At 39.6% G+C, this 14,086-nt stretch overlaps 2 protein-coding genes across 3 annotated transcripts in view; both read right to left on the bottom strand.

Annotated features, from left to right (window-relative positions):
• Nucleotides 1–14,086, bottom strand: part of ADARB1 (adenosine deaminase RNA specific B1) — a 53,178-nt gene that overhangs the window by 35,342 nt on the left and 3,750 nt on the right. For both annotated transcript variants that reach the window (XM_080399577.1, XM_080399578.1), the window contains exon 2: nt 6,878–6,952. In XM_080399577.1, coding sequence (XP_080255703.1) covers nt 6,878–6,905 — 28 coding nt within the window. In that variant the 5' untranslated portion in view covers nt 6,906–6,952. The remainder of the gene's footprint in view (nt 1–6,877; nt 6,953–14,086) is intronic.
• Nucleotides 13,564–14,086, bottom strand: part of LOC308068641 (uncharacterized protein) — a 46,287-nt gene continuing 45,764 nt past the window's right edge. Inside the window, exon 4 of the mRNA XM_080399581.1 lies at nt 13,564–13,888. The gene's annotated coding sequence lies outside the window, so the exon portion shown is untranslated. The remainder of the gene's footprint in view (nt 13,889–14,086) is intronic.

The following is a 14,086-nucleotide window of genomic DNA, read 5'->3' as shown; positions in this document are numbered from 1 at the left end:
GAAATAATAATAATGATAATGCAATATAACCTCTTGATATTTCAAGAAATAACACACAAGAACGGTTTTCAAACTATGCACTTGATACAACTGTGTAGCAAAAAAACACTGCAGCTTTTTTTTAATTATTATTATTACTATTACTTATTCGCATTTAAATCACTCTGGAACAAAACTTTTACTCATAAGTTACATTTGGCCTGAAAAATGCTTTAAACCAGAAATACGTTACACTGGCATATGCCTATAAAACAAAAAACTATCATTAATAAAACAAAAATGGATGCTTAAGACCAGTACTAGAAGACAGATATTTAATTGTACTTTATTCTTAATTTAGTCATGTTACATTTTTATTTCTTCAGTAATTTTAGTTGCTCAAATTGAGAAATGACGTAAATAAAGCCTGAGCCATTAGGCAGTTCTTTGGTAGGCACCGCAACTGAAGACTGTTTGAATGCTTCTGTTTCTCTTTAGCTATTCCATAATCTCTGAATTAAAACTCTTTTTTATGCTTTTCCTAGATGTTCATATCACCTCACCCCAATTTGCTCAGGAACTACAGCTGCCTGCTGTGCCAGCATAACCACAAGACTACTTTATACAGAGCCTTCTGTTAAGAAACCTTATTTTGTCATTTACAAGCTATTTTGTAATTCCTTGCAAAGTGAGAAAACTGCTGTCACAGAGCTACAGGCCCCAAACTCATGATAAAGATCCTCTCTTAAGATTAAGCAGAATACAGGAAGTGTGACAGAAGCTGCACAGTCATAATGATGATATTTTAATGGGGGAAAAAAAGGCATTGTAATATTAGTGTAATGATTTATTTTCTAAAGTAGAAAGTTGGGGTAATGATGTCAGAAATATATTTAAAGAATTATATTTGCTATAGCTGCAAAGACCTTATTTTTAGCCTGATAAAGAAACTAAGAATATTTATTATTTCTGCTTTATACTGGCATTTGTGAATGAAAAGGCAAATTTAGTAGGTCAAGCCTTTCTAACTCTTCTGTTCCAAAACTTCAAAGTATCTATATTACATCTACACTGATACTACGTAATAAATATTAATTGAAATGTCAGCAAATCAAGGTGGAAGCTCTCTTTCAAAGTGACAAATTTCAGCCACACTTTAAGTGTTCCCTAAGAATCCCCTACCATGCACACATCACTTTGCCCAGGTTACAAAGCTGATGGAATGGTTACTAAATTTTCATTTATAACATCCTCCAGCAAAAGCTCGATAGGTTACTCCTTTCGGTGCTCGAAGAGAAAAAAAGAAGAAAAAAAAAGATCAAAAGAAAAAGCCAAGTTGGAACACATTTTGTTAAATCACAGCAGCACAACAAAGAATTGTACAGTACTGAACATCAAATTCCAGTCAATTAAATTTGGTCAAGAACGCAACACTAAATATTCTGAGGCACATCATTGGTAGAAATCTGCTAAATTTAATAAAGTATCTCCTGTAATGTTCAGCCACAGATTATACTGTCTGCAGAATGCTGTACGTTCATGCACATATATTCTTTATTTTTATATATATGTGGTGAAAGAATCTAAGGACAAAGAGTTATTTTTTAAAATCTTTCCTTACAATGAGTTTCTTACCTGAAGCTGTAATCTCAAAAAATTACATCTCCTCTAAACCAGCATTTCTGGAACACTGCTCTTAATAGTGGCACCAGGAATTTGCTATCAACCAATATGACTTTTAGGCTAAACAGAAATCATTTAGTTAACACTGATCATCTTTCTTTTTCTATGAAGACTATTACCAGTGCCTGTGGAAACCACAGAAGGAAAATATGAGTTGAATAGACTCCAGCTGAACATAAAAGAAAACAACTTTTGCATGTGAGTATGGCAGCTGAAGGAACTCCTTAATCCATCTCATGACACAGGTAGGGGAAACGATGCCCTGACAGAGAGGGGGGACTTGCAGGAAGCAGGAAAGAAACTTGCATGCTTACCTTGTCTCAACAAGAAAGAAGGGAAGAAAACTACTCCTTGCCTGAGAGCTATCAGGCTTGTTATCTTTGGAGAACCTGTAGGGTGGAAGAAACTAGGAGAGAAAGCAAGCAGGGAGCTAGCAGCCTGAGTCAAACCCAGAGACCGTGGAAGCAGCAAGTTTCTACATCACAGAGGTGACCCAAATCCAAAAGACTTTCCGTGCAAACCAGAAGGACTCAGGTTTGTTTCAACCCACAGAGTCACTGGACTGCAAAAAAGAGTAACTGCTTCTCAGGCTGAGGGTGAAGATGTGCTTTTGGTCCTTTTCTTTAGCCTGTCCTGCCCAGCAGGGGTGAGGTCCTCTAACTACCTTAGGGCTGCAGAAGATCTGACAGATTAGTCAAAGATTAGCTATCACCACCAGTTCAAGTCAAAGAAGCCATCTCATTTAATCTTGTCCGTATTTAGACATGGAGTAACTCCTCCAGCCCAGTCTCTCCCCACTGTTCAGAAACAGTTCTCCCTTTTCCAGGCATCTCACCTTGCTAGAGAAGTTAAGAACGGCCCTACTAGCTCACCCTCACCTTGTCCAGCTCATCACACGTGACAGGGCCCCCAGCAGACCCCAAAACCAGAGCAAGGACACAGTGGCCCCTCCCCAGGGCAGCCTGCCAGCCCACAGGGAGCCACAGCTCTGGGCTGTCCCAGACGGCATGGCAGGGAGGCACTGATGGGGGTTCCCCCCCCCCCCCCCCCCCGAGAAATTTTTCTAATTGCTTTTCAAGACTCCATAAACCCTTAATATCCACAATGTCCTGGGCAACGCGTTTTCATTACACATGGCATGAAAACATCTCCCATTGCTTGCTTTGAACCCCTATTTGCTAGTCTCATTTAATGCACCTATCATTTTTTGTTTGCTATTTTTTTTAATTTGATGATTCCAATATTAAACGCCCTGTGCTGTGCATGATTTTACAGACCACTTCTATTATTTCAGCCTTGTCATCCTTCCTCTATACCACCAGGCTCTAACTGTCCCTCGTCCTGAGGTCGTCCTCTTCTTCTCAGAGCAGCTCCTTACCTCCCTGCATGCTTTCTGACATGGAAGAAGCAGACCCACAGCCTGATGCACTGCATATGTGCTGCTCTTGCTCTTTTCTGAAGTCTTTTTCATTCTGGTAATATGCTGGTTTAGAGACCATAAGACTCTGGGGAGTCTCTCACTCATTCCAAAGAGATTGACGGAGGGCATCCTCACCCCCCCAGAAGCTCTGGGTGATTCAGGATCCCACCACAGCTCAAGCCCAGAGCATCAGTACTCAAAAGGAGCAAAATTTTGTTGCTCTAAAGCAGAAGTCATGGCACATGGACCACCACTCCGAACTAAAAAACAGTTCAGATAATTTCAAAATCTATCTTGGAGACCACTGTTAAGCATTGCACCACCAGCATCACAGCTAAAATAAGGCAGGAAAATGAGAACTGTGAATGTTAAACAAAGCATAAAATACAAAGCATAGGAGAATGCCAGCACGAGGAAAAAAATTACCATCTGAATTATAAAAAAAAATAAATCTCTCTGTTCAGTAATGGATGCTCTTCATTATCCTTTTTTTCTTTTTTATTAAACTTCTAATGGGGCTGACAAGAGACCATATGTTACTGCTGTACGTCTTGCCTCAGAAAGGTTACAGTCTTGGTGGATCTGCTAACGTACCCAAAAATCAAGAGATTTAAAAAAAGCCTAGTCCTAGATTTTAAATATACTTTCAAGTCTATGCGTTTTACAGTCTTTAAATAAGTTTTCAAGGAATGAATGATTTAGAGAGCCCTTTGAGGTCCATCACGGCTGCTGCGTGTTCAATACTTTAAAGTAACATTAATACAGATAAACATTTGACAATGGGATCCTGTTTTCCTAAACGTTAATACTACCCATGATTTAAGAATAAGACATTTTTCATAAGAATAGCAGATATTCTAAAAATATCTGGCAGCTTTGACTAGACATTTGACTGACGTCTGTAGAAGCTGCCTTAGTAAATATCATAGCTGACAGCATCACATGCCAACAACTTCAGTGGAAGAAAAGTCCTGCCCCTGAAATCTTGTTTGAGATGCTTACAAACCCGAGAACACTCTAAAAAGTAAACAGGCACAGGAAATTTTCATGCCAATAAAGAGAAATTTCTGTCCGAGTTTGCTGGTTTATTTTTGGTTTTATTACCAGTAATTAAAAAGTGTCTGAAATTAAGATGCTTTTTCCATTGGGTACTTCCATTACCTGTTTGCTGAGAGACAGCACTCCCCCTGCTCTGTCTGATCTGGAGCACGCTTAATTAAATTTAGATGACTCTTAGCTGAACCAAAAGATGTTTCTACCTACCCCTTACACTGCTGCTCTCATTTACTGGCCTGGGGAAATTTTAAATAACTCATGTTTTCATAAAAAGCAGGCAGAAAAAAACATGTGATGTCTTTTGAGCATCTTTTTAGAAAAAGGGAGAAAATGATCAGCAAGAAAGGTCAGGGACAGCCACACGCTAGTATCCCAAGTGTTCTGCAAAATGCCCCCCTTCTCCCTTACCCATAAGGTAATCGATAAGTATAGGCAACAGGGTGAATTTACACCTAGTAAATTACTTATTTCTATTGTACTGATGCTTCTGCAGGGCTCTCCGATTCGACACTGAAATAATATGCAGATGGGCTTCTGGCACAGATTCCTGGGGCATTCAGAGTGTTGCAGACAACCAAATAAAGCAACAGAAACCAGATAAAAACATTTCAAAAAAATTTGTTTAAATCTTTCCCCTATTCTCTTGTAACATCTTCTCTACGATGAACAGATGAAGGAGGAAGACTTTAAAACCTGAAGCATGAAACATTGTATTTTCTCAAGGATATTAATATCACCTCATCACTGTCATGCATTTCAGCTGAACCAATACAATTTTAATTCAGGCTGCTGCTGCAGAGCAATTCTAGTTACGCAACTGCCAGCTACAAATATTGCATATGCCCACCTTCCCTTCCTGTAAGATACTTCCCCAAAAAGGAGTTACATAAACTAATAAAAAATTTAATAGGCAACTTCTGATATCACACTTCACAATCTTAAGAGATACAAAAATACAGAAAGACAAAAAACTTTTTTAAAAAAACTTTGCACAAATCAAGGTGAAGAACTTAAGAATATTAACTTTGATTTCTCCCTGACAAATGCGATGATTTAACTTTAAAATTCATGATGTTTGTGTGGGCCTACAGATGCAGGAAAGTCTTCTTGCACCTTCTATTAACTGGGCTCATCCAAGTAGTTATTTCTTGGATATATATATATCTCCAAGTTGTTATCCGTAGCTCCCTTTCAAAAACATGGTACAGATGACACTAAAACATACTTCTAGAAGACAACTGCAGTAAGACAAATGCATACCCCAAACCTACAACAACTCCATGGAGCCAGCCCCCCGACAAGACAAAAAGCTCAGTGAATGGTTTCCCACTTTGATGCACTAACACACACCAAAAAACCCAGAAGCAGACAAAAACTGAATGTTTGGCATAAGGACACTTATAGAATGCACCTGTAAAGAGATGATATTTTCTCCAGCTCAGGAAGGCACCTTTTATTTATGCTCAGATAGACTCCTTATTGAGATAAGGGGGTGCTTTATCCAAGAAATTATCTTATGTGAATTATCCAAACACAGCTCTTTCTTTTCTGAAGTCCTCCTTAAGGAGTTGGAAATAGCTAAAGAATCCATCTGAAGTTAATTTCTTTTATACCAACAAAAAGAAAGTGTTAGCAAGCATATTTCTGAGTTTCAGTCAGAGAAAAAAGATGCATTCTAGTCCAGATAATATTTTTAGGGTTGGGTTTTTTTGGGTTGTTGGGGTTTTTTTTTGAGTGGGGAGAGGTTTGGAGGAGTGAAGTTGTTTGAGTGTTTTCTAATTTTTAAGCACAATGATCTGACTTCTTTATCTCCCAATTAAAATGTTCTGTAACTCCTTCAGACTGAACTACAACTCTCCTGGCTCCAAAGCCTCCTACACTGCTGGGCTTTGCTGGCTTTGCCAGAGATGCACCGTTTAGCCATTGCCACTCAGGGGAAGCAAACACATTTGTTATTATATCATATACAACTATTTACAGTCAGGCACAGCACAACAGCATAGCAGCAACAGAACATTTCTCTCATTCATAAAAAAAAAAAAAAAGATACTTGAAAGGCCAATAATAGTAAAAATATTTTTATAATATGTTAATGAAAACACTTTTCTCCACAGGTTATCAGATCCTAATTATACCACAGAGTTAGTACCCTCGCAGCACTTTGCCAGTGTATGCATCAAAATGATCACTGTATTTGGCTATTTTTGTGTGTAAACACAATTCAATAACTCAGTAGCTCAGGGTTGAAACAATCAACATTTAATGAGAATAATCAGCTATGCAAGACCTGCGGGGAGCTCTTCTAGCTCCTCCTCTTGCTTCTCCTTCCTCCATTTCTGCTTTCCCTCATTTATTTTGTACACTACAACTCCACCTCCTCAGTCTCACCCTTCCCGTCTGAATGGTCCCTAACCTCTGGCATCAGCACAAGCAGTATTCTCCCTCTCTTCTTCATTGCTCGTTCAAAACAGGGGGATATTTTGTTTGGTTAGTCAGTTGTTGGAGGAAAAATATGAGACACAAGGTATAACGAGACTAGCATATAACCACGTGTATTTAAAACACTTTTACTGCAAAAGCTCCAGTTCACTCTTCTATACTGTGCTTTAAAAACACACAAAGAAATAATTTTAATTTGTGATTCCGAAGTTTCTCCGCTGTCATCCCTGTGCTCATGAGAAAAAGTCACCTTTGGAAATCATTACATAGTTTATGACTGTGTAAATAAACACATCTTACTCATGTTTTCTTCATCGTCTACATCCATTGTGAAAGATTTTTGCTCGTTTCTTGGCTGGCGGAGACTGCTTCTGTCTGGAAAACAGAGAGAGGGATATTTAAGCTTTAAGGTAACAACTTACAAGACAAAGTATTAAATCTCCTTTTAAAGCAGCAGCCTTGGCACTGGCTTTGCTTTGGTCTGTCCATGGGTTTTGCTAATTTTTCACATAGTATCTCCCCAAAGTGACTACTTCTGTAGCTGAGGTACACTCTGCAGAAATGCAGATTCAACAAGGTCTGCAAGAATCTGGGGGTTTGTATGATGAACTACATTTTTTTTTAATCTGAAAGAGTATGTGTTTATCTCAATACTTTATCTCACTACTGGGGTTTGGGTTGTGGGGGGTTTTTTAACTCCAAAGTAACATCAAATCCACTGTGCAGGTTACCACACAGACAATTCAAGCAACCAGAACACTGAAGATGCCTTTTTCTACCCAGCATGAAACTGATGAACACCTGTTCAGTTTGGTTAAATCCTGACCCAAGATACCTCCTAAAACTGAGAGGATCAACAACCAAAAGATGTAGCCCCGTATCAGGTGAAGAACAGAGTGAGTAATGTAACCCTCTCTCCTACATGTGCATTTTATTAACTGAAACATTCAGATGATACTACATACAGGTTATCTGGCTGTGGGAAAACAGATTTTATTAACCACAGGTACTTCTATTTCAAGAGAGTCGGATCTAAAGGTGAATATAAGCCTGTGACATATAAAATATGTCACCTACCTAGCAATTGGTTTGAAAGAAGGCAACGCTTTTGCCAGATCAAAAGCACTAATTTTAGGGCAATGGGTTTTGTGGTTTGGTTTTTTTATTATTCCAGTTTGGGTTTTCCTGAAAACTAATCAAGTACATCATTTCTGTTGCTTTCTAGGTAACTGCTCCAATCTCATGATGCCACGAGTGCTCCAAAAGGGAGCACTGAACCCCAAAATCATGCAGAGGCTTACACTTTTAACAAAAGATCCATTATTACAGTGAGGAAAAAGTCATGGAGCATTAACAGGCTTTGCATTCTTACACTGCAGTGTATCAAACCATGGAAATTTGTCTTGTACTTGCCAATCTGTTGAATGGTGTGCATCTGCCTCTGAACTTTTCTGAAACATTAACAACTAAGCATTGTGCTTTCTACATTCTGCACTGCAATATTTTTTTTTTAAATTAATGCATTCGTTTTCTGCTGATTTTTACCACAACTAAGTATTTGGAAAGTACCTTAAGAGAGTAAAGTCCAGTACAAATGCAAAATCGTTCTGTGATCATCTAGTCTCATGTAACATCTGTAAACTTTGACTCCTTTCGCTGATTAAATCAGATCACATTAAAATTGAAATCATATTTTTACATGCATCTTTGATCCTACTCCAAAACTATTATGAATAGTCCGCAGAAATCACAGGGCGAAACTTCAACCTTCTTTTGTAATTCCCAATAGTACAATTATCTCCCAGCAGAGTTTCACTCTTTTACTTAGTTTACTTTTACCATAGACAGTGTCAATTCTAATTACCTATGGATAGTTTACTTACACTGCACGTATCTTAAAAGTTTACAACTGCATGGATGCTTTTAGGTAATTGTTCAGGATACCAAGAACTTGGCAGAACAAGCGATACCCAATTCAGGCCAAGGCTGTGGTCACATACACCAGATCAGATGAAGGAACTGATTCTCACCACTGGTACCTCACTACTGGTACCAGTAATTACACCTGGGCGCTGTGGCTAGGAAGAAGAGAGGCATGATGATGTCTTAAGAGGATACTGCCAGGAATGGTAACGCCTTACGAAAACAAGGGTTGAGGCTGCAGCTGGAAGGAATGGGAAAAACCAGGTAAGAAGCTGAGGCTCTTTGTGCCATCAAAACGTGGGAACACTGGAAGGTAGGTGGCATGAAAGACGATACTTGGTTTCACGCTGCTGTATGGGCTGGCACAATTCACAGCACTCCAGTATTTGCTCTATTATATCATGATTTGCCGTCCCCTCAGTCAGGACACACATCTGTGTCTCTCATCCAGCTGCCAAAGTCAAATATTTAGGAACTTCAATGCCTTGAGACTTCTTAAAGTGTCAGCACTGGTGGAAAACAAAGTCAGAAGTTATCAAGAAGAGGAACCACATAAACCAACATGGTCACTTGATGAGGTTGACACAATAAAATCAACACTCATTTTAACATAGCCAAATGCCTACTCCGTAACAATGAATTTGTTCCATCTCTCTTCCCACCTCTTGTGGGAAAACCTAGCTCTAATCCCACTCTATATTAAAAATGTAGTCAGCTTTAGCTAATAAACGAAAGGCAGAATGCTGTACTGATGTTGTTCTTAATGCACAGATTGCATACTATAGTAATCTGAGTACATAATACATAATTACCATGTTTTGCAAAGAGAAACTAGCCATTCCACCCCTATTTATTATTTTAGTAGACGCTTCACGTAAAGCATGCAAAAGCATGGTGCAAATCCAGAGCCCAGGTCTAAATGCCAAACATAATGAAACACATTGCTCTGTTTTGCTCTTTTTTTAAGTCAATTTCATTTTATCTTTGTTAACATAAGAAAAAAAACCCAGGAACACAAAAACTTCCATCCAAGAATGAAATATACATAGGGATGCAGAAACAAATAGTACAGCTAATTGCTCAATTGTATCCATGCAGATAATGCACATGCAGTCCTCCAGCACTGCAGCTGCAGAAGCAGCACTGACCAGCCCTGTAGTCCAAACAGCTGGCTGAACCATCAGTCCACTAATCAACACACTCAAACTTCAGCAATGAACTGCCAGGAGATGATGTAGGAACAGGATCACTGCATGACTCGCCCAGTGAAACTGACACTTCAAAAAAAAAGGTTTTTGTAAAACTGCAACCACTGGCACATAGGTGAGTAAAATGTAAATGCTAAATGCATATATTGGAAACATCAATAAACGTGTAGTCCAAAAATAACTATCAGAAACTAAGAAATGAGCAATAATGTTAAAATACACATACAGACGTGTAAGTTTGCAACTTTAACATCCATGCTAAATACTGTTATTCAGTAATTTAAAACAATGAAATCTGTTTATCCTCTGCTAAGCGAATCCTCAGCACACTACTCTTTGCAATATTTACAGCTTACTTTTCACAGCAGGAGCTAGGCAGCCCTTAATGAAAATGTAAAATGTGCCTTTAGCAATCATTACACTAATGCCATGCCTCTAATAGTAGGATGAGAAAGAAATGTACATTTGTCACCATTTCACAGTTTCAAAAACAAAGCTCAGATGCTTGCAGATATCCTGAATCTCCTACCACCACCACAAAATGTTTATGACCATCCCAGTTTGTGACCTGAACGAGTGTCTGTGCTCACACAAGACAATTCCTGTTCACTCCACAACCCTGTCTGGGGAAGACCCTGATTTAAGTAGCTAAGAAGATTCTGCACAAACAGGGAGGAGAGGTAGTAACAAAAGATGCAAAACCACCACACTTCTGAGCACAATGAAGCTGTTCAGATCCCCCAATAGCCAGACAGCACAAACTCAAGCAGATTGTAAATATATGACAACTAAGACAAACAGTGAAACTCCTCCCTTTGTCACTAGCAGTGCACATTTCAAGGGGCACAAAGCTAAAATACCTGACCCACACACACTACTTCTCCCAAGACTCCCAGGAGCATCTAAAACAAATGACAGAATTTCCACAATATTTTTATTTATTTTTTTAAAATCCAAACACTATGTAACAAAATGACTATGTAAACTCTATCTTACATGCATCAAAGCTTTAGGTAAACTGTGGGTTTCAGAGTGGTAATCTCTCTTCCATGCCCTTGACATCATTCACCTTGTGTACTACCACCTCTCCGCTGGTCCATAACAAATCCTGTTTTCCAAGCAACGTGCGCATATTCAAAGAGCTTCTTAGACCATCGCTTCCAGCCTGGCTACACGTACATGCGCTCATCCTCTATGCAAGGGGTTGCTCTCCTTCCTCCATCCCTTTAGCTCCACAGAAAACATCCAGCCCAGCAAGACCAGTTTGAACTTCACACCACCGTACCACCAGCCTTTCATGTGAGCGCTACCACACCAGAATTGAGCTCCTTGGAAGGACCTGGAGAACTGTAATATTATTCTCTCAAATCCTACCCCAGAGCTTTCTCCTGCTGCAATGCCCAAGGGTCCTAAAAACTGCTACTCAGGAGCAGGTCTGTGAGCCCACGTCACATTGCTGACCTTGCCCTTGTGACACCATGTAATGCATACCCTTTGCATTTCCTCCTGTGCCACTAAAACCAACAGACTTTATCATGGTTGTTCCATTCTCATTCTCATGTGTCATTTGACAAAGTATGAGACAACTCTAACCCCAATGCAAACCCCTTTAGCATCAGAGGACCACTGACATACTTTAGGTGGGCTATTCCTCATCCGAGCTAAAATACTCAGGATGACCTGAGGGTGATGCAGAGCTTCTCATGATGTTTTATCCCAGCCACAGGCTACCGCAGCCACAATCCTGGCTACTTCACTTCGGGCTGGCTAGCAGAGTCCCTGTCTTGTAACAGCATCTGTCCCAGTGCAATAGTGGGGGAACAAACAAACCAGTACCTAAAGTTGCCATAAACTGATGGGGTTTACTACACAGAGTAAAACAAAGTCACCTCAATCACTCTTTGTTTATATAAGAGTTTAGGAGTCAAAAAAGCCTTTCAAACATCCAAGTGGGAACTGATCAGAGTTCCCTTTCTTTCCAACTTCAACAGCCTCTGGATTTTATCCATACACTGAAATACATCCTGCTGTGCTGAAAGGGGCAACTGAGCTGCCTCTACTGCTTAATACTGAAAGAATTACCAGCCTTTTCACTGCAGGTGATTGTGTTGCTATGCTAGTGTGTTATGCTGAACAAGAAATTGCAAATGTGTGTATTATTTAACATTGGCAAGTATTTTTTTTACTGCTTTTCTTGCCATACAGCCTGTCCCTAGACCCACTGTCGCCAGGGGCCAGAGCAGCAATGCGTACTTGGCATTGATGCAAACAAGTGTCAGCAATAACCAACGAAAAACTTACTGATGAAGGATGAGTGAAAGAACTGGGAAGGGAAAAGAGTTATTTTCCAGAGAAAGTCAGAAGAAACGCCTACAGCTTGGAGACAACTGCTTTCACGTAGGATGTGCGTGCCTGGGGGTGCAGCGGGAGGAAAGGAGGACAGCACGCCCAGGCATCTTACTTTGTTTTTTGTTGGGAGTGCTACACAAATGAAAAGCCACAGACACTGAGCTGTTGAGATTTCCCTAGTCCCAGCTGGGAAGCAACAGATTTTGGAAAAAAGACACCACTTCAGAAAATATGAGACGTTGTCCTAAGTGCGCACTCTGAACATGAGCACAACACATTCCAGAAGACCTCTGCTGCCAGCCAGGCCCCCTGCAAAAATGCAACAGCTCAAGGCAGGCTGCCATCAGGCCAGGATCACATGCCAGTCTGATCCAGCTCCCCAGAAGGCCTGGGAACACGTGGCTCATCAATTTTTAACGACAAAGCATGCCATGCTTCCACTGTGGCAGTGTCAGCTTGGGCATCTCTCTTGCACCTGGTCACTGTCCTCACTAAAGCAGATGGACGGAGGGGAGAGGATCATGTAAATCACATAAGCCTTCTTTCCTTGAAGAGATAAGAAATTCAAGCAGAACATTTGCTAAACAGGCTACTTTTATTTGCTCTATAAAAGCTGCTTAAATTTACTTTCCTATTACCATAGGGAACGCCTGATTCCAATCCTAATTAGCTCTGTACTATCAATAAGGCTATAAAATCTTGGCATACTAATATTACCACCAGCCAGGTTATCTATTATGTATATCATGGACAATATTATGCACAGTTATGTGTAGCAGTTAAGAGGAAACATTTCTCTACAGTAACAGAAGCAGCAACACTTATTCTGTGTAGATACACAGCTCAGATACAACAGTCAACATATCTTTAAAATCCAGCTGTGCCAAAAATGTATTAAAAATTGTCTCTATGAAAGGTGACTTTTTTTTTTTTTTTTTAATGAGCTACAAAAAACAAGGTTTATGCATTATCATGAAAGCAACGGTATTTTATTTCATTGTTGATGATGCATATTTCATGACAACCAAGCATGGACCAAAGCATTTTGGAAACAGAATTAAACTCCAGCATCTCCAAGTGTCTCCAGACTGTTGTACACCGTGCTGAAGTCAGGAAAAGGATGTTGGCTTGTTTTCAAACTACCCCTGCCAGTACCACATATTGTATGCATGGACACAGTACATCACATAAAACTATATGTACTTACTAACCACATTTGGGGTTTTAAAACCTGCAACTGAAGCAAGTGTGAAGATTTAATACACCTTTCCTTGGACTGATTAGCAAAGACCAAAAAATTAAAGTGATAACTAATAATTTTTTGAACTATTAATTGAATATTCATTGTTGAAAAAGCAAGTATTTCAAATACGTTTGAAAAAAGGTGAGATGCTTCTAAAAGTACTGTATTCCAAAAGATGTTATGTTTTCCAAGCTTGTGAGTATCAGTTCAGGATAAATTTTCCTTGAAAATAAATTAGTTCAATAATGAAAGGACTGGGAAGGTTGTTAAAAAAATAATTTTCTTCTTTGAGTAGATTCTTTTCAGATGTATTTATTTCAATGCATATGAAACAGTAAAATAAAACACTCCCAAGGCAATAACATACTTTAAAGACTTGAGGCAGTTGAGGTATTCTTAAAGACCACAGGTAGCTTCACATCAATTTTAAAAAGTCCATACCACATACACATAACTGAATAAAGATCAAAACCGCGAGCAGGTGGCTCGGAAATTTTTATCTGTGACCAGAGGCAAGTGCAATTATCACTGTGCCTGGGCAGAGAGATCTTGGGAGAGTGACAGCTGATGCAAGTATCCGGTTCAAGCCTGAATTAGAAGAAAAATAGGAAGAGGTTAGCTCTCCTTTTGATGTACTGCCCTCAGAAGCGTGATGCCCAGCAGTGTTCATTGCTCACAGCCCAGATGGAGCATCACCACTGTTGTAACACACCCAGTTTTCAAAACTTACATTTGCTGCTGTCCGAAGTTGGAGAGAGAGCAGCCAAGCCTGCAGCACAAGCCGGG

The sequence above is a fragment of the Falco punctatus genome (genome assembly GCF_963210335.1).
Source record: "Falco punctatus genome assembly, chromosome: 8".
In the NCBI taxonomy this organism is placed as follows: domain Eukaryota; kingdom Metazoa; phylum Chordata; class Aves; order Falconiformes; family Falconidae; genus Falco; species Falco punctatus.
The sequence above is the reverse complement of the archived record's forward strand: the minus strand, read 5'-3'. Positions and strand labels throughout refer to the sequence as shown.